Source organism: Podarcis liolepis (assembly GCF_965112155.1).
Source record: "Podarcis liolepis genome assembly, chromosome: 2".
NCBI classification, from domain to species: Eukaryota; Metazoa; Chordata; class Lepidosauria; order Squamata; family Lacertidae; genus Podarcis; species Podarcis liolepis.
The window spans coordinates 87203333-87223168 of record NC_139555.1 but is presented as its reverse complement, the minus strand read 5'-3'; the positions used below and the strand labels follow the sequence as shown (position 1 = coordinate 87223168).

Here is a 19836-nt window from a genome sequence, read left to right as displayed (position 1 = left end):
TATGCACTGTATGCAATACTGATGACAAAATCAAGCAGGCCATCACAGCCAATCTGATCAAATCACAACATCTGCAAGTGAAACTTCAGAGTAAAGGCAAAGATGAACCAGCAACAAAAATGGGAGGTATTTTTCCACATTCAAGAAAACAAGCTGAAAACTCATAAGGTTCATTCTAAAAAAAAAGAAGTGTTAATGTATCTGGATGCATTCTTCCTATTAAATTCTGAGAAATGGGGAATTTATGAATTTTAGTTAAACAAAACAATTCAATTCCATGCTGGATGAAGTCATTTAGTGGCACAATATTTAGAGGAAAATATAAAAGAGAAATCCAGCTAAGGTTTACAATCACTGTGCCAAGAGCGTGGGCCATAATGTGTTTTCTCTTGGGCAGTGTGTTTATTCTTCAACCAGCTGCGTTAATTTAATGTGTTATTCATCTTGTGAGGCTTCAACACTTGCATATTTAGCTGTTTGCTTTCCTCTTATCGACTCATTCCTTAAGTGGACCCATATTTCCTGTGGGTGGAGTTTAATAACATCCTTTGTTGCTAGGATACTGGGGGTGAATCCTAGATGTATGCCAGAGCTGTGGTGGTTCAGGATTTTTCTTAAAATATTGTGGAACTCATACAGTTGTTATTTGTCCTCCTGACTTCTAAAACAATGAAATGGAAGCAAGGAATTTCCACCTCAGAAGAAAGCAAGGCAAGATTACAAAAACCTAAAGGTATATAAAGCCACATTGTGAAAGGAATCCTGGACTGTGTAATGTCATGTCTCACCAAGATAGAAGTATTTTAAACTACTTTGGCTTTTAGATTTCTTTAGAGAGCCAAACAAGGAAACTGGCAGAGTTCAGCTGTTAATTGGTGTTGCTCGCTTCTGGTTAAATGGGCTGGATTCTGATTTTGGAGCCTGAATCTGGAGAACTTTCTAAATATCTCAGGGTGAGGGGCTTTAGTTATCATTACTTCCCTACCATCCTTGTCTTCATTGCAGTGTGTAATTTTCTTTCCATTTCCCTTCCTCCACACATACCCGGAGCTCTGATTCAAATGCTTGTCATGCAAGAACCTTATGCATTTCGGTTTTTCTGGCCCACACTGCACAGCTGATAACCATGAGCCATGGCTAAAGCATGAATTCTTTGGGCCTGATACAAACTTGTAATTCAGAACTTCTTTCCCCTTTCTTCCCACGAAAGGCCCTGTCTGTTTTGAAAAACCAAATGTTGACTGGCACAGACCCCCCCCAAGTGTCCCTATTTTCCAGTCCCAGATTTACAGAAGCCATCCCAGTTTCTGATTTGATCCCAGAATGTCCCGCTGTTCCTTAGGATGTCCCTATTTTCATTGGATAAATATTGGAGCGCATGGAGTTATGTGGCCCCTGAGCCAAAGAGATAAATAACTATACAATCTTTAGAAGACATTTGAAGGCAGCCCTATATATGGAAGGTTTTTTTTTAATGTTTCATGTTTCATTATTGTTTTTATACATGTTGGAAGCTGCCCAGAGTGACTGGGGCATCCTCATCACTATGGAATAGTAAAGGGGGTAAAGGGGACCCCTGACCATTAGGTCCAATCGTGGCCGACTCTGGGGTTGCGGCGCTCATCTCGCTTTATTGGCCGAGGGAGCCGGTGTACAGCTTCTGGGCCATGTGGCCAGCATGACTAAGCCACTTCTGGCGAACCAGAGAAGCGCACAGAAACACTGTTTACCTTCCCGCCGGAGCGGTACCTATTTATCTACTTGCACTGTGACGTGCTTTCGAACTGCTAGGTTGGCAGGAGCAGGGACCGAGCAACAGGAGCTCACCCCGTCGCGGGGATTCGAACCACCGACCTTCTGATCAGCAAGCCCTAGGCTCTGTGGCTTAACCCACAGCGCCACCCGCGTCCCCATTATGGAATAGGAGATCACTATTTTCATTGGAGAAATATTGGAGGGTATGCTGGTGTCTAGAGTGACCAGTTCATGCACTGCTGAGAGAAATTGGGGGGGGGGATTTCCTTCACAAAAAAGAGAGTAAAATTTTGCAGGAAATTTGCACATGATAATTATTCTTATTGAAATAGAAATACAATGCATTTCACCATTCAAGCAGAAGACAATTCCAAATATAAGACTGTCCTCTGACAGGCCTTCAAGATAGAGGCCTTTCCTCTATAAAATAAGACACCTATTTGCCTCATTCTAGTTCCTTTTGTTTAAACTCCTGATATTTCTTGCTGCCTGATTTGTATTTATAGTAGGAATGGCAGAAGGTCATGTCTGTACAGTGGTACCCCGCAAGACGAACACCTCGGAAGATGAAAAACTCGCTAGACGAAGGAGTTTTTCATTTTCTTAGCCGCTTCGCAAGACACATTTCCCTATGGGCTTGCTTCGCAAAACGAAGCTTGCCCCACAAGCTCCGGGGATAGCGGGGAAGCGCAGCGCGTCTTCCCCGCTGTCCCCGGACCTCTTTTGAAGCAAGGGGCGGCGGGGAGAAGATTGCTTCTCCCCGTTGCCAGCCCCGCAATCTCTGGGGACAGAGGGGAAGGCGCGCGCCTTCCCCTCTCTCCCCGGACCCCTTTTGAACCAAGGGGCGGCAACGGGGAGAAGCGATTCTCCCCGCTGCCCCTTCCCTTGCTTTAAAACAGGTCCAGGGACAGAGGGGAAGGCGTGCGTGCCTTCCCCTCTGTCCCCGGAGATTGCGGGGCAGGCAACGGGGAGAAGCAATCTTCTCCCCGCAGCCCCTTGCTTTAAACAGGTCCGGGGACAGAGGGGAAGGCGCGCGGCGCTTCCCCTCTGTCCCCGGACGGTCTCCATAGGAATGCATTGATTGATTTTCAATGCATTCCTATGGGAAACCGTGCTTCGCAAGACGAATAACTCGCAAGAAGAAAAAACTTGCGGAACAAATTAATTTCGTCTTGCGAGGCACCACTGTATAATAATTGTGTGTGCATGACAAAAGCTCTTTGGGCACTGTTCCATGTTTGGTTCTAGGGAAGTTCTCCTTTGTGCCAGAGGCCACTGAGGCCTAACAGATTTACTCATATAGGTTCTGGGGGCTGCAAACCTTATCAGCAGGAGGGATGGGGAAGCAAAATTGTGTTTACCCCCAAAATTAATTGTGCCCCAGAAACATTAAAGTTGGGAGCTCGGAAACCCCTGAGGGGTTCTCCAAGTGTTCAGCTGTAACGCTTGAGGGGGAAACCCCCCCTCTCTTCTGCCTTCCTTTCTTCTCTCAAGGACAAGTAAACTCACCTTGGGAAAAGCAGGGAGGTGAGCAGCAGGTATAGGGAAAGGTCCTAGAGAGGGAAAGGAGAGGGAAAGGAGAGACCGGCAAAAATCACTCTTTGGTGCTGTGTGCACATTTCCCCATTTGAGTAAGGATGTGTGTGGAGGGAGGCTGCGACTGGACTGCAAGATCTATAAGGAGGACCTAGTCCAGGGGTAGCCAATGTGGTGCCTTTCAGAAGTTGCTGGAGTGCAGTTCCCATCAGCCCCAGCCAACAGTCATGGTTGATGGGAGTTGTAGTCCAACAACATCTGAACAGGTCCATGGTGGATACTCTTGGCATTAGTCCATGGATGTGCCTAGGCTGTACCTGCCCAAAAAGATCTATCTGGCTCCCTCCTAGTTATTGTTAGGTCACTTCTTATTTTTGAATTTATTTTGTCCAGTTAATTTATGTTGAGTTTTTAAACAGTCTTCCCTGTATGGTGTCAGGGGACTGGCAGGTGGGCGTGGATAGGCCAAAGGGGCTTGGTGGGGATGAGGTTCTTCTCAACCCCTGGCTTAGAAGGCCTTAGCAATAGCGCTGCTTCTCTCTCCAAGCATCCCACCTGACACAGCAATAGGCCTTTCGCTAGTTTCATCATCACCTGTCAAACCCATTTTAATCAACTTCCTTTTAAACTGCTGGGAAAGATAAACACTGAGAAAAGGGTTCTTACAATTTATTTATTTTTGAACATGTAGGTAAATGTAAGTCACAAAACCCAAATGAGCTTTGCAAATTTGCCCTCATTCTGTCATTTTGTTTTAGATGTAATTATAAACTTGTTCCCAGCTTATCCAAAAAACGACTAATTCCCAGACTCCTTGCAAATCTGGCATTTCTCTAGAGGCCAAAATAAGGTTGGAATTGAGAGCCGCTGTTAATCAGAAGAGGATTTAACATTCCCTCCAGGTCTTTCCTTCCTTCCTTCATTTCAAAAAAGGGAATTATTTGAAATATCCAGTGCCCCGTGCATTGTTAGTATTTCATCAGTGTTTAAATATTAATAGTTTAACACTTCACATCCATTGAGTATGGCCAGGAATAATGAAAGCACATGTCTTAGATGTTTAGCTCTTCATTCATAATTGCAGAACTGCAACTTTAAAGCCACATGGGCATACCGCTTCAGAAGCAGACACCTCTCCAACTTAATTTCACCAGATATTCCGTGGGATTGAGACATTATGTTAGAACAGAGTTGCCATCCTGAGATTATTGTCCTTTTCTGCACAAGTAACAGGTACCAAGGTATATCAACCTGGTAACTCTTATGGAACTTGCATGTGCAGAACAATCCCATCCTATCCCATGCTAAAGGAAATTTGGATAAAGTGGATGTGTCACTGCACCTGTGTTGGCTGGGACTGATGGAAGTTGTGGTTCAAAACATCTGGAGAATACCCGGTTAGGGAAGCCTGTTCTACAGAAAGGTATCAGCAGTAGATGAATTGTTCAGATTACTCTAGCTAGACTGACCCCACCAACAACCAGAGGGCCTACTGCCTTGGCTATATTATTTTTATTGTGATTTTATTAATATCTGATTTGACTTCATTTGGGCTCAATTCAAGTGTCAAAAGCTATAATAAAATAAATGTTACCACTGTGGCATAGAGCCTGGTTGTGTGGAACTTCTGCAGCAGGCCTGTCACCACAGCAACATTTGAGCCGGGCCTAAGTTCTGATAAGAGAAGCCTGAAACAGGTATTTTAATTGTTTGGAGATACACACTGTGGCCACATTCAACAACCTGTGGTCTATTAGCCATGCAAAAGGATAAATCTAATGCACTAGGTATCCAGGGTTGTTTTATGTTGTTTTTAAGAAGGCATAACTTGAACACTTACCATGTTGTCCACAACAACTGTCCCATTGGCAAGTTGACATTCTTCCGCATGGCCATTGCAAAAGCAGCTGCCTCGGACAATTAGGTCATAGATGGCATAATGGGAGAATCTGTGGGGCTTCTCCAGCAGCCCTGAGCCTTGGCAAGGACACTCTTGTCTCTTTAATAAGAGGAGCCGCAGATTGGTGAGTTTCATGAGGTCTTGTGCTTCAGGACCGTATGGGTCTTCAATCTTGTTAGCAGGAGTTAAGGCACGAAAGATCACCTGGAAGCAGAGAGAGAGAGAACAATCTAACATGAAGTCGAGTTCTCCACATGTGATCAACAGAGGTTTTATTTAGCTATGTGGCCCATTTACAGTGTTTTTCTAGCAATTTAACTCACATGGCTTCCCCCAAAGGATCCTAGGAATTGTGATTTAGGGAGGATGCTGAGAATTCCCTGTTAGAACAGAAGAATTTCACGACAGCTTAAAAGTCAATGGGACAATTGTTCCCTCAAGGCAGAACGCTAAAAACCACTGTTTACATTAGTTTCAAAGCTACTATTCATGGATAATACTTTGCAGATTCAGAAACCTTTATTTTTGCTTTGTCTTGAGTCCTGCCAGCAAAAAGTACTTTGAGTTCTCTCATCCTGGGTTTTGGGCAACAACACACTCTGTCTGGAGCTCTATCAGGGCTTCCATTGACATCACCTCATTGTTCTTCCCATCATCTTCCCATCTCTTTAGAGGACACCAATCTGCAAGTGGCCCAGGGTTCAAACTGGAGATGTCCCTTGCTCCTGGGAGCAATGGGCAATGTGCCCAGCCTAGGCCGCCCAGTGCAGGTGTTCACACATTCCTTGATCAATGGAAGCACGAGAAACAACAGAGGCCCCTTCCGGCCAGCTGTCCACATTCCCCTGAGGAATGGAACCATGTGCAAACAGCCCATTCTGTTTAGCACAGGTGCCCAGCATTCTTTCGATGGACAGAATTAAAGCCCAGTGACCAAGTTTACTCAATCCACGTGCCTGCCTGAGCTTGGTTAATGGAAACAAAGGCTAACCGACAAGCTTATTTAGCTCAGATAGCACCATTCCATTGTTGGTAGAGAAGCACTGAAATTCAGTATGAATTCAAAAGCCACTGAGAGAATATATCTGGAACTGAGATTTCCTCTTCTGAAGTTCAAAATCCAAGAGCCCCAAATAGTCACATGATCCTGAAATCAACACCTGAAGCTGGGTATCAGGAGCGCATGCACAAAAAAAATTTAAAAAATTCCTTCCAGTAGCACCTTAAAGACCAACTAAGTTAGTTCTTGGTATGAGCTTTCGTGTGCATGCACACGAAAGCTCATACCAAGAACTAACTTAGTTGGTCTTTAAGGTGCTACTGGAAGGAATTTTTTTTATTTTGACTATGGCAGACCAACACGGCTACCTATCTGTAACAAAAAAAATTGTTTTTCCTATTCACTGCTGTACCTAGAGGTAACAGTTTTTTGCAGTTCTAGGTGCCATCAAGCAAAGTCTGAGATGTGTATGTGGACTAGCATTTCTTTACATGTTTAGCTTGCTTTTAATGTCTGGTGCTTTGCTGATGGCATGAAATACCTAAGGACACCCACTGAAACCAACACAACCCCTGATTTCTATATTCGCCTTATGATGATGGTGATGATTTAGGTATTGCCCTACATCCAAGGATCACAAGGTGGTTTACAGTCTCTGGTGTCTCTTAACAGAAGAAAGAAGTGTCTTTGAGTATTGACACACATCTTCCTCTCAGCCATCACCTGAGAAATCAATGTCAGAGAAGGCTTTGGAAAGATCACAGCCAAACCCAAAAGCATAGTCAATCATTGCAGTGAAAGTAGGTGTTTATAATAAGGTAGACAAAACAACATTATAGTTGAAAAGTGTACATCTCAACAAGGCTTACAAAGAACCATATAGCACATTATTACGGACCATTCCAGTGGCATTGCCCTCTTGGAACCAAGCTACTTGTTTGGAGACAGAAACATTTCTGAAGTCCTCCCAGTTGTGAAAGCTGCAATCAAGGCCTTGAAACTCTACTGAGGTGTTATCATTTAAGGAATATTTTTAGAACAGGATGTCAGCTGCTCAGAGCATTCCTCAATACAATAACAATAATTTTTGTGCTATATGGTTCCTTGCAAATTAAATCAACAACAAAGAAAATGCAACATTTAAAAACTGGCAAATTTGTTCCTTCATTGTTCTGCCCTGTTATAAGTGTTCCTAAGATCTGTTTTAAGTTGAGTAAACAGTTGATTTGACTCTAGTTTCTAGAAAGAAGAAGACAGATAGCAAAGGTTTCCAGTACTTCCCATTATTTTGCAAATATGTATTTCTGGCCTTGCCTTTCATATTTCATATTATTTTGCCATCTCTTGGTCCCCACGAGCTGTTGGATATCGATCCATCAGCAACAAAGCTTATTGTATGATAGGCTTGTCCCAACGGGTTCTGAATATCCTTATATGGAACTTCCACTTCCCACATTAAAGTGCAATTCTATGATTAATTCACGCCCTCTTTCTGCTTGAGAAATGAAGCTCTGGGATGAGCAGTTTCCTCAGCTCTCTTGAATTATCAAAGATGTAGAATGCTGCTGACTAGAAGGGGGCAACAGACCACTGTGAAAATGAATTTGTTGGGAAAGGAAGGCAGGGATGTTAGCTGCTCATAACAAATACATTCATTTTGGCAACTGGCCAAGAGGAGACAATTCTAGGCAGGCCAGTAAAATTCTGGCTGCTTGCTCTGGTCTTCCCCACCAGCTCACTTTGCTGCAGTTTATCTCCTTTACGCTTAACCTTTTGCTCCCTGCCCACCATGCCAGTCCAATAATCAATTCTCCCTCTGCTTGACTATCTTTTGCTCTTTTTATGTGGCGTTGCTTGATTCGTCCCTCCTATGAGATCTAGCCCAGCTAAGATGGCCAAATTGTCGTGTTTCCTTCACCTCCCCCCCCCTTTCTGCCTGTCTGCTGTGAGAGTCTTCCCCACAACAAGTGGGGCAAGCAGGGAGTCGAACCGTGGACATCTCTGGCTTCAACCTGGGGTATACTACCCCAATACACCATCCTAGCTCCAGTCTCATTTCAGTTCCTCTTAGGACTTCGGAGCTCGGCTGCTAACTTTCAAGAACTTACAGGATGGAAGTGTCCTCGGTATTTTGAATGCTCCCACAGAAAAGAGAGCTAAACGCTGTCTTTCTTGCATAATCCCAATTGATGCTGGAGCTCTGTGCTTTGCAAGAATTCCTTTCACTCTCACCTCTCACATGCTATTGTTTTCAGCCGCTCAGCTGCAACTCATCATAAATGGAATATTATTATCCCTGCCTGCCCTGACCCCCTTTATCTTTTTTTTTTTTTTAGCAGCAAGGAATTTAGGAGTGCCTTAGAGCAACAGAAAATGCAAGCTGACAACCATCATGAAGGGGATGTATTTCCGCCACCCTATTCAGTAGCAGCTGGCAGTTCTTCATCTCATTGATATTTTATCTCCGGCCAAGAGGGTCATCTTCATTCCAGAGACAATGTCTCAGATTTTTGATTTCCTGCCATTCGTGGGGTCCATGTTTTGATTCTCCATTCCCCAATGCAGATAATTCTGTTATTACAGCCTGATCTCCTAGTCTGGAGTTGACGTGAAACGATGCGGCCACAACAAAAGCTCCTCTTATCGGGAATTCATGCCCAGAGTCAAGAAGGAAGAGTGAGTCATGGAGTCGGGGCACTTCTTACGCATGACCTCCTACGGCAGGCTACCCAAGAAAAGATCTGAAGATCCTCCTTAAGATGTCAGAAGAACATTAAAACAATGAAGGCACATTGCGCCTTCTAGAAGGTAGAAGATTCCACGCACAATTATTCATTTACCCTATTAAATTTATGTCCTGCCTATCCTAATCAGCAGGATCTCTAGGCAATGAAACAACTAATACAAAGTTGCATAAAGCAATTAGCCTGCATCAATGCAAAATAAAAGCAATCAAAGACCAGAACCTTGTGATGATGATGATTGATAATAAGCTGAAATAAAATTTAAAGTGAACCCCTCTATCACCTGCTGGCAACTGGTGACACGGAGAGGCCACTGCTGAAAGGACAACTGGAGGGATGGTCTTGTCCCCTCCTTCTGACACAGCAAAGAGATAGCAGAACAGACAGCAAAAGAGATTGGCTCCTTTCAGCACCATCAGCAGTTGATAACAGGTGCACACAGTAAATGCAGAGGATTGGTTGGGATCACACCATTGGCTCTCCCCACCTCAGAAGCACCCAACAGAAATTGTGAATGAACTCTATGGCTGGATCTACACACAGGAAGAAAACCACTATAAATAAGTCATAAATTAGATCGTCATAACAAAAGAAAAAAAAAACCCTATGTAAAATTGCGTAGACAAATTTTGTGCTCTAGAGCGCCATCTGGTGTTGCATCTTTACAATGGAGTTACAACGATATAACTGACTTGAGTGTAGCTGAGAACTAGGTATGAATACACTGAGTTTGTCACAAAGTAGCAAATTTATCTTGCCAAAGTCATGGTGATGTGGTATGGATGTCTGGGCTCTGGGATTGTGAACCATCAAGCTCAGTGCTCACACCCTGCCATCAGATAGTAGTTGCTTTCGGTGCCTGCCAATCTCAGATAGATTTGAACCAGTTTCCTAGAATGAACTCAGATGGGAAAAGAAGAAAGCTTATCAGCCATTGTCCTTACAGAGAGGACCATTCAGAAAAGTGTTTCTTCTGAGTGCCTTGAATGGAGTTGGGAGCACCTGATGCTAACTAGTGCCTGGACCCAGGATCACTGGAACCCCTCTGATCCTCCTACTTTCTAAAAGAAGGGTGGGGAAGTAGCCTAATAAATGTCAATTCTATACATAAAAAAGAAGCAACTTTTTTTTTTAAAAAAAGTCAACAATTTCTGATAGGAACAGCTCCCCAAGTCCCTTCCCGTTTAGGTCTGACCAATGAAGCAGGAGCTTCACTGGGCGTTTATATAATGACGAGAGGATGATAAATCTATTCAGTATCTGCTGTCCAGCATGTCAGGAAGTGCAGAAATAATGCTAGAAAAACAGCGCCTTTTCCTGGCTAGCTTACAAGTTGGGGGGGGGGGGGAACAGAAGGAAGAAGAAAAAGAGAATGCAAGCCTGCAGATGTGGCTCATTAAAATGCAGGTTAGAAGAGGATTCCTCTTCCATCGTAGCTGCCTCTGAGTTGTTCTCCATTCTGCTTTCCCCCCTGCAAAACCATATTTGCCTGGTACTGCGCACTCCCCCAACACACTCACACTGCATTACGGCCCTTTCCTCTGGAGAAGCAGAACCTGGCGGTGCTATCTGCATGTTTATTCTGCTGGAGTTAACTGCTTCCCCTCCTCCCCTGCCTCTGCATTTTATCTCCTCTGCAGCTCAAGTTCAACGAAATGCTGAACAGACAGCCCTAGTCATAACATTTGGGCACTTGCCTCTATGAGCAACTAATCCCTTCCCCGATCTCTTCCAGCTGGAAGTTGGAATAACTAAAGAGTCATGAATGATGAGCTTTCTTTGTCATGGTGGCCAAAGCAGATCTGCTGACTCCAGGACCATGTTAGACTCAATAGGTGGCCCTGGAGTTCGCCATCTTTGGGGGGGGGGCGGGGGGGGGTGTCCTGGCTTAACCTCTTGCATTTTCCCAAATCATGATGACTATCATCACAACAACTTAAATATATGCAGCTGCGATTATGGGAATCCCCGCCCTCTTAATCGCAGCATGGGGGCTTCCAGACAGGGACTTAATATTGTGAATGGGTTGTCAGGAAGCTCAAGAGGAAGAGCCGAGGGATACCACCATCTCCCATCATATGCTGCCTGAGGCAGTCGCCTCCACTGCCTAATGGCAGGACCGGCCCTAAGTGTGAGAGCTCTTGTCCTTCCACTCAACTAGCAGTGGCTTCACAGCAGATTTGGAACCAGAAAAAGGTTCTTTTGCTGGTTTATTTTCCTCAGGCTCATGTTTGTGAATCCTGAGGCAGTTATGATTGAACCAGATCTGAATTTGAGTCTCATGGAATGAAAGCATTAGAAAAATCCAACGTTTGATCCACTGGTGTGGTTTGAAAAGAGAGAATGGTACCAATCCACATAGGCTGGCTAGCAAAGCTTGAAGGAGCGTCTCCACCCCTATCATTCAGCTCAGACACTGAGATCCAGCTCTGAGGGCCTTCTAGCAGTTCCCTCACTACGAGAAGTGAGGTTACAGGGAACCAGGCAGAAGGCCTTCTCAGTAGTGGCGCCTGCCCTGTGGAACGCCCTCCCATCAGATGTCAAAGAAATAAATAGCTATCTGACTTTTAGAAGACATCTGAAGGTAGCCCTGTTTAGGGAAGTTTGATGTTTTATCATGTTTTTAATATTCTGTTGGGAGCTGCCCAGAGCGGCTGGGGAAACCCAGCCAGATGGGTGGGGTATATATTATTATTATTATTATTATTATTATTATTATTATTATTATTATTAAACAGGTCTGTCAAGCAGGGCACATCTAACCTGTTGCCACAGCAACGGGTTGCCTTGTTCAGGCATACACAATTCCTCTTCCCCCAGTCCATTCCAGTAATCATTCTAGCACACTCCCTTGGTGTCATCTGTCACAAGAGACACTCACATGGAACGAAAGGACTTTTGGTAGTTTGGCCTCCTATAGATTCTGACAGGAACACAAATAGAGAAGCAAGTCGATAAATTCTTGGTGGATCAGACTTTTTTGACCTAGAGTTCCTGCGACAGCAAAGGGGAGCATTGCAGTTGCCACCCTTCCACTGCTCCAATAAGGACGATACAAAAATCAAAATCAAAAAATTGAACACATCCATTCCAATTTCTATCTGATCTGAGACCTTAGCCTTGGTACAAATCTGCACCAGCATTTTTACCTAAGCGTCTGCTTTTGATCACACCTTCTGTTTATCTGGCACAATGCAGGTGAATGTAAAACTAAAAACTGGGGCACATGCGACTGAAGATCTTCTTAAAGCAGGCCAGATGAAGGCTTTTTATTAGATCAACTTCTATGGGTAGCAAAACAAAGAAATGAAAAATGCAAGCTTTTGAAGTTCAGTAGGCATATATCTATGCCTGCATTCTCTTTCACCAGCAGAACTTGCTCCACCACTGAATTTATTTGCCTCTCTTGTTTTCTGTAAAATAGCAATACGGTGCAACTTTCTGTAACTATTTCCATGTCTTAGGAAGGCATTCAGAAGGTGAAAAATAAGACAAGTACTTACACCGCGTACACTGCTGTATCCTACACCTTGGAAAGGTAAGCTGAGAGTCACGTGACTCATTTGGACAACCAGTTTGGATCATCAAGATAACTCTACTTTCAAGGCTGAAATCTTTTCGGAAACTGCTTTGAGGTTTGTTTGTTTTTACAATCAGCAGTATATGAATTTCATGAATGGATAAAATAAATTATCCTATGCACAGTTACCTGGGCATATGTTTAAGCCCCATTAAACATACTTGGGGCCTGTCTGCACTGTAGATTTAAAGCAGCATCATACCACCTTAAACAGTCAGGGCTTTCCCCCAAAGAATCCTGGGGACTGTAGTTTGTTAATGGGGGCTGAGAGTTGCTGAGAGAGACAGTTTCCAGAGTGTCTTAATGATCAATCCTACTTCCCAGGGCACTCTAGGCTCGTAGCTCTGGGAGCAAATAGGGGATCTCCTAAGAACTCTCAGCTCTAACAATTGTTTGAATTCAGTTTCTCATTTTTCAAATCCAGTTTACCACATTTCTGCATCAGTTTGCCATTTATTAATTAATTTAAAATTCTTCATGAAAATTCACCAGCATTTCGGTGAGCATTTATCCTAAATGCTAATTTGCACATTTTTACAAGAATTTTCCACTGATATAGTGCATTTTTCTATGCTATTTTGACTAATATATGCATCTTTTGACTAATATGTGCATCTTTAAGAACGCGTCCTCCTGATATGCACAATTATTTCACACTTCTTTTAGTTAGAGAGCTTCATCGTAAAATCCAGAGAAGTGCGGATTTTGAAACCTGGCTGCATTTCAGTTCCCATACAGTTTCAGGCAAGGTGAATTACTGGGTTTCTCCCCTATCGCTTTGATCAGGAAGGAGCGGAAGGGAGTGGAGCCAGATGTGAAACTGTAGGGGATAGGCTACGTTGGTAGCGGTGGCCTCCAGTCCTTTGCCTTTCCCTCTATGAACATCTAAATTGGGTGCTCATAAGGCATGATGCCACCTGAATAGAGGCTCCACAAGTGAGAAAACCTGAACATGGTTCATGCGGCATCAAAAATCACTTGGATGCCATAGAGCGAGATATGTCAACATAGCCACATGTGCCTGATATACTATGCTAAGCAATTATAAGAGAATTCCAGAATTGTCAGTCAGTACCACTAGATGAATCACACACTTGCCTTGCACAGGATTCTGCTGCAGAGATTTGTTAATATAATATATTTTTTTATGTCCCACCCTTTTCCCTGGCTGGGACTCAGCGCAGCTTACAGATAAAATAAGAACAGCTAAAAACATAGATTTAAAAACTTACAAAAAAATTAAAACATTAAGATAGAGAGATGAGAGGTGATAGATAGATAGATGATAGATGATGATAGATAGATGATAGATGATAGATAGATAGATAGATATATAGATAGATATAGATAGATAGATAGATGATAGATTGATAGATAGATAGATAGATAGATAGATAGATAGATAGATAGATAGATAGATATAGAGAGAGGTAGATAGGTAGGTAGAGATAGATGATAGATAGATAGATAGATAGATAGATAGATAGATAGATAGATAGATATAGAGAGAGGTAGATAGGTAGGTAGAGATAGATAGATGATAGATAGATAGATAGATAGATAGATAGATAGATGATAGATGACAGATGACAGCTGATAGATGGATGATAGATAGATAGAGATAGACAGACAGACAGACAGATAGATGATAGATAGATATGGCAATCATTTTACACAGGGGTTCCATTCATGACCTCCCGGCATGTTGCCGGAGCATGCATAAGCCCCACCCAGTTTCATTCTGCCCCATTTTCTAGCCATTTCCAGGTCAGCAGCAACAAGTGTGTGCATGATCGTGCGTCAATCAGACATGCATAAAATAGTCACTGGCATACACACACACACACAGAGAGAGAGAGAGACACATGTGTAGCAGTACAAGATCCAGGCTTCTGAAAATGAGGCACTGGCAATGTTCTTAGTATTCTATGTGCACTGACAACATAACAAATGACTTTGCTTTATACAGAAAAGCTGTCAGCTTAAAATAGAACAGTTTCTCTGAGTGTGTATTTTTAAAATCTCTCTTTCTTTGGAAAACAAATTATATGATTAGGCCTTTTTAAAAAAACAAAACAAAAAAACAAAACATTCTGATGCTCATTTCCATCTCTCTGAAGCAATGCTCACCCAAACTCTGCTAAACTGGCTGGATGATGCAAATAGGATGGATAGGACCCTATCCGGGGCTGTCAAAGGTTACATGAAACGTGTTGCCCACGACTACAACAGGGCTGCTCTCTTCTGAAGCAGCTTCTACCATTTGTTTTTAGCATAATCTCTCAGTGACTACAGAAAGGTGAAGCATATTTCAGTCACCGTCACCTACCTCTCCTCTAGTGCAAGGCATCACGTCAGAATACCTGGAGGTACAGAGAGACCCTTCCTCGGTGGTATCGTCTGGGAGCCCAAAAGTGGCCGTGCAGTTGGCAGAGAAATATTTGTACGGCCTCCACGTCTGCCCATAGTCCTGCGACCTCTCCAGCACCATGGCCGCTGGGCGAGGCGACTTGAACACCACTATGACGTGGGTCAGGTAGAACTCCGTCTCCAAATCCAGCCGGATCTCCTCCCTGTGCACCCCTTGCGCAGACTGCCACCAGGAGGCGGGGTTTAGGAAGAAGTCATCCGTCATAGCGGAAGGAAGGTGAGAGTTATCAGGCTGGTTGGCGTTACACTTGGTGCACCTAGGCTGTCCACACCCTTGGGGGCCGTGGTGGAGAAGATGGTGGTCTGGGTAAAAGCAGTAAAGTTCTGTGCTGTTCTGACCGCAGGTGGTAAGCGTGACTGGCGTTCTTCCAGTCGCAAGGTTCCCCACGGCAGGATTGCAGGAGTGCCCATCGCATCGGAAGGCTCGTAGCTTCGCTGAATCTGCAGTGTGAGCAGCAGGGAACAAAATGATACAAAACTGCATAAAATCAATATTCTGCACCATTGTGTATCACCCAGTCCCTCCCCAGCCCTGGATTCCCTACCAAGCACTTAACACCATCATTAATTATTATTATTATTATTATTTGTATTTATTGTTTGCTTTCTGCAAAACAAAAACAAAAAAGTCTGAAAGAGACTTATGGCCCATCCATCAGTTTCACTTAACCCAAATTTGATGGCATTGTGTACCAATTGATTTTCCTGGGTCTGAGACATATTCTCGTTCCACAGCTGTGCCTTGTGAAAATCCGATCCTACCCACTGAATCGGGTATTATCAAATGTGTGGAAAAGCCAAAAAGAGATTTTGCTTAACCAAGCATCAATTTGGCTGATAAGATCAGGTATTTGCAAGGAACAGTTGTGAAATGAGAAATTAATTGGCAAATTAATTTGTGCACAATACGATCATAATGCAAGTCAAGCTTGCCAGTCATTTAAAAACAAATACAAAGGATAAAATACAACAGGATAAATATTTTTTTAAATGTCTTCGTACAGATCTACCTTCTGCGTCTCAAATCATTGTTTAAAAAAATGATGCATGCATTGATTGAAACCCTTTGCTATGGAGAAGAACGTGCATAATTTACTGTGGCTGTGAGACCTCCTGAAAACAGGGCAGGGCGACAGAAAAAGAAGAAAATTGGAGCGCTTGTACCATGAGTCACACAGCACACACACACAAAAACTTGCTATTAGAAGCAGCTGCCAGCAGGAGGAGCAAACTAGAGAGGCCCCCACATGGCCACACTTAGGGCAACAGTCCTAAGACAATGGCAGCCCAGTGGTACTTCATGTAGCAGCTGATAACAAGACCTGAATGCTTGAACTCGCCCTGAGAGAAAATGATCAAGCCCACCTCAACAGTGCCATAAAGCCATCAGAAGAAATATTGCATCAAATGGCCCTAAGTGCATGAAAAAATGAGTTCCAATAATAAATACAAGTGGGAAGTAGCAAAGCAGTAGTTGATAGCTTCGTTCTAAAGGTAGTCAAAATCAGAATTCACTTCCAGTTTTCCTACCCAGAGGCTACACATCTTCTGTTCCTGTTCCAAATCCATTTCCATGCTCATTTCCATTACCTCCGTCACAATTTCACAGGATGCTTCCGCGGCAGAATATCATGCTGAACTAGGGCCTCTCACAATTCTATGGCTTTATTCTTTTCACACCTACAGAAAGTTTTTTTAAAAGGCAGAACACACTATTTATGTCTAAAGTGTATCAACTAAAATTTGTGGGTTGGATGTAAAGTTTTTGGAATTGGGGAGAGGGAGAGCAGCTAATTGTCTTCTGCAGTTGATGGTGCAAGCCTCTTCTCAACCTGGTGCTCTCCAGATGGTTGGGACTCTAGCCCCCATCAGCCCCAGCCAGCAAGAACCATGTTCAGGGATGATGGGAGCTGTAGTCCAGCAACAGGCTGGGGACGGCTGAACTAGTGGAAGAATCCCATAGTGGTTCTCAAATGTCTGCTTGTGGAAATGGCAGCACCTCTTTGCATTTAGGTTCACTTTTCTTGCACGGTCCTCTAGCCCAGGGGAAGGCAGATTTCAGGCTTGTGGGATCTACTCTGTGTTTCACTAGAGATCTAACAACCAGCGCCAGGTGAAAAAGGAACTGAAGAACTTAGAATTGAGTAACATGAGTGCTCTGAACTTGCAGTGTGATCAGGGATTTGTTCTAAGTATCAGAACTGAACCGAGTTCTGCACACTAAAATCCAAGTCTGGTTCCTCCAAGCTTTTTTTTCCTTTCCCATTTCAGCAGTCCAACTTGCGGTGGTGGGAGTCATTGTGCTGTTGCTATTGTCCAACCACTGCGAGTCAGAAACCCTTGCTGCTGTGCTGCAAATCACCAATAGATCCCGATCTACTTCCCGCCTTCTTCTGCTCCAGCATGAGCTGTAAAACAGGTCTTGGGTGATCAGCTACGCTTTTTCCCCATGCAGAAGGGAACCTTTGGGTCTAACCCAAGAACTATGGAATTGCTCTGTTTGCATAGCTCTGCTTCAAAAGTAGACTTGCCCTGGTTTCCAATGAATCCTCAGAATGCAAGAATGACAGGAGATGAATACAGATGACGCTCGCCCCGTGGCTCAAAATTAAAATGGAAATCTGCTTCTTTTCATTCCTAGAGATGGAACCGGAAAGCATCCCACTGCCTGTCTCTCTCTCCTCCACTCCCCCCGCCACCAATTTTCTAACTGCATTTTATGGAGCAGGCAGAGTGGGGAAGAGCACAGTTGGCTTTCTAATCAGTGGTGATGACAAGGAGGCTTATCTGCTGTGCCTGCTAATGCAGCAACATCAATAAATGGTTCCTGTCTGAACTGCTGTGTCATTAGGAACAGCAGAGTAGGAGAGCACATGTGACAAATGAGCGGAGAGGGGGGCGGGTGGGAAGAGCCGGATCAAAATCTGCAGTTGATTAAGAGTCTTGCATTGGAAGCAATTAATGTGCCAATAAGGCAGCCCATCCATCACTTGGTTTATTTCTCTGAAATGCGAGGTCATAGAAGTGGGGCACGGCGGGCAAAGGGGCAGAGCATTCCGGCAACCAGGGACTTACCCTGAATGCCAAAAGGGACTCCTTGAATAATTCATGCCAGGCTAAACAATCAAGGCTGCAGTGCGCCCTCCTCCTCTCACTCCCAGGGGGCTGTATGTCACCGAGGTGGATGGTGCCTGGCTCTTGATAGATGGCGTTGCGCAATAATCGATGCCACTCAGCTATTTATGCATTTACCCTGCTATCCCAGGGGAGTCGCTCAGCAAGGTGGCTGTTTGTCGGAGGGCTTCTGGCAAATGTTTGGAGCATCTGGCAGTGACATAGTCATCAAAAAGCTGGGCAAACCTTTCAGATGGCTGATGGCTGAGAGCAGATTAGCTGGTTTGGGATGTGGTATACACATGGCATTGGTGGTGCTGTGGGTTAAACCACAGAGCCTAGGACTTGCCAATCAGAAGGTCGGTGGTTCGAATCCCTGTGACGGGGTGAGCTCCCATTGCTCAGTCCCTGCTCCTGCCAACCTAGCAGCTCGAAAGCATGTCAAAGTGCAAGTAGATAATACCTTCCGGAGGGAAGGTAAACGGCATTTCTGTTTGCTGCTCTGGTTCGCCAGAAGCAGCTTAGTCATGCTGGCCACATGACTCGGAAGCTGTACGCTGGCTCCCTCGGCCAATAAAGCGAGATGAGTGCCGCAACCCCAGAGTTGGTCACGACTGGACCTAATGGTCAGGGGTCCCTTTACATTTACCTTTATACACATGGCATTAGCCACAATCCAGATCTAGGAAAATACTGTGTGTTGATATGTTTGCCCCCAAACCAGCTTCAAACCACACCGAGAAAAAGAATGACACAGCTGTGTTTTAAGTCAATAGTGTGTGTGCCTTGCCTTACCGAGTTCAGCTGGCTGCATGTGGGTTGAAAAGTGGGTCTGCAGCAACCTTTGCATGATATACTCAAAGCGCCACATGTTCCAAGCTAGTAGTTATGCAAACCCATCCTTATTTGATGTTTCAAGTTAGTGGGTCTGCCCTTGCTATTGAGTGCCTTTCACCCATTGATGCCATGTTATGAAATAAGAAAAAACCAACCCAAACCACAGGGAGTATGGAAAAATAAACAAACCAGTATATAGGGAGAAGACTGGCCAGGTTTCTTGCTCCACTGAAAGAGGGGAATGCCACTGGAAAGCACTTTAAATTCTTTATTAGAATTTAGTAAAGTGTATTTTACACAAAAATGCACACACGCGTGGCATAACTATTCTGTGTTAAGGGATCCTGACTAGGCACGCTTGCTTAAGGACAGAAGAAATGTATTGCTGAATTACCATAGTTAAGGTCAACCTAGCCCTGCAATGATCCCAGTAAGCAGCAGATGTTAGGTGAAGCATTGGAAATTGGCTAGCAACACACCAGTGGAGTGGATCACAGTCTACTTTCTGCCATTCTTCCTCTGTGCTGTCAGAAGAATCTCTTCCAAATATGTGTGTTCACTGGAAGCAGGCATCCATGACCTTACTGCTCCCATTCCTAAAAAATCTTATATGCAAAGAATTGGGCAGATCCAAACTATGGCTCATCGCGATCAGTCACCTTCTCCTTCATCCTCTTGGATGGGATGTTGATAATGGTATGTCCTCCAGGAGTACTGCCAGGGCCACCACTGCTTCTCAATAACTACTGACACCAAGCACATTTGCTACATAGCATGGGCGTAGTCAGGGGGTGCAGGAGTGCTGCTGCTCCCCAAGATAAAGTAAATACTGTAAATAGAAATACTTAACTAACTGACCAATTGCATTGCAGATATCTCGGTTCTTCCCCTCCCCAACATAAAGCCTGCCCCCCCCAATAAATCCTGGCTACGCCCATGG

At 44.1% G+C, this 19836-nt stretch overlaps 1 protein-coding gene across 2 annotated transcripts in view; it reads right to left on the bottom strand.

The window, feature by feature from the left end:
• LOC310701364 (netrin-4-like) overlaps positions 1-19836 on the bottom strand; it is a 56569-nt gene that overhangs the window by 29719 nt on the left and 7014 nt on the right. For both annotated transcript variants that reach the window (XM_083492132.1, XM_083492133.1), the window contains exons 2-3: positions 14845-15386; positions 5132-5395 (exon numbers count right to left, since the gene is read on the bottom strand). In XM_083492132.1, the coding sequence (XP_083348258.1) occupies positions 5132-5395; positions 14845-15386 (806 nt within the window). The remainder of the gene's footprint in view (positions 1-5131; positions 5396-14844; positions 15387-19836) is intronic.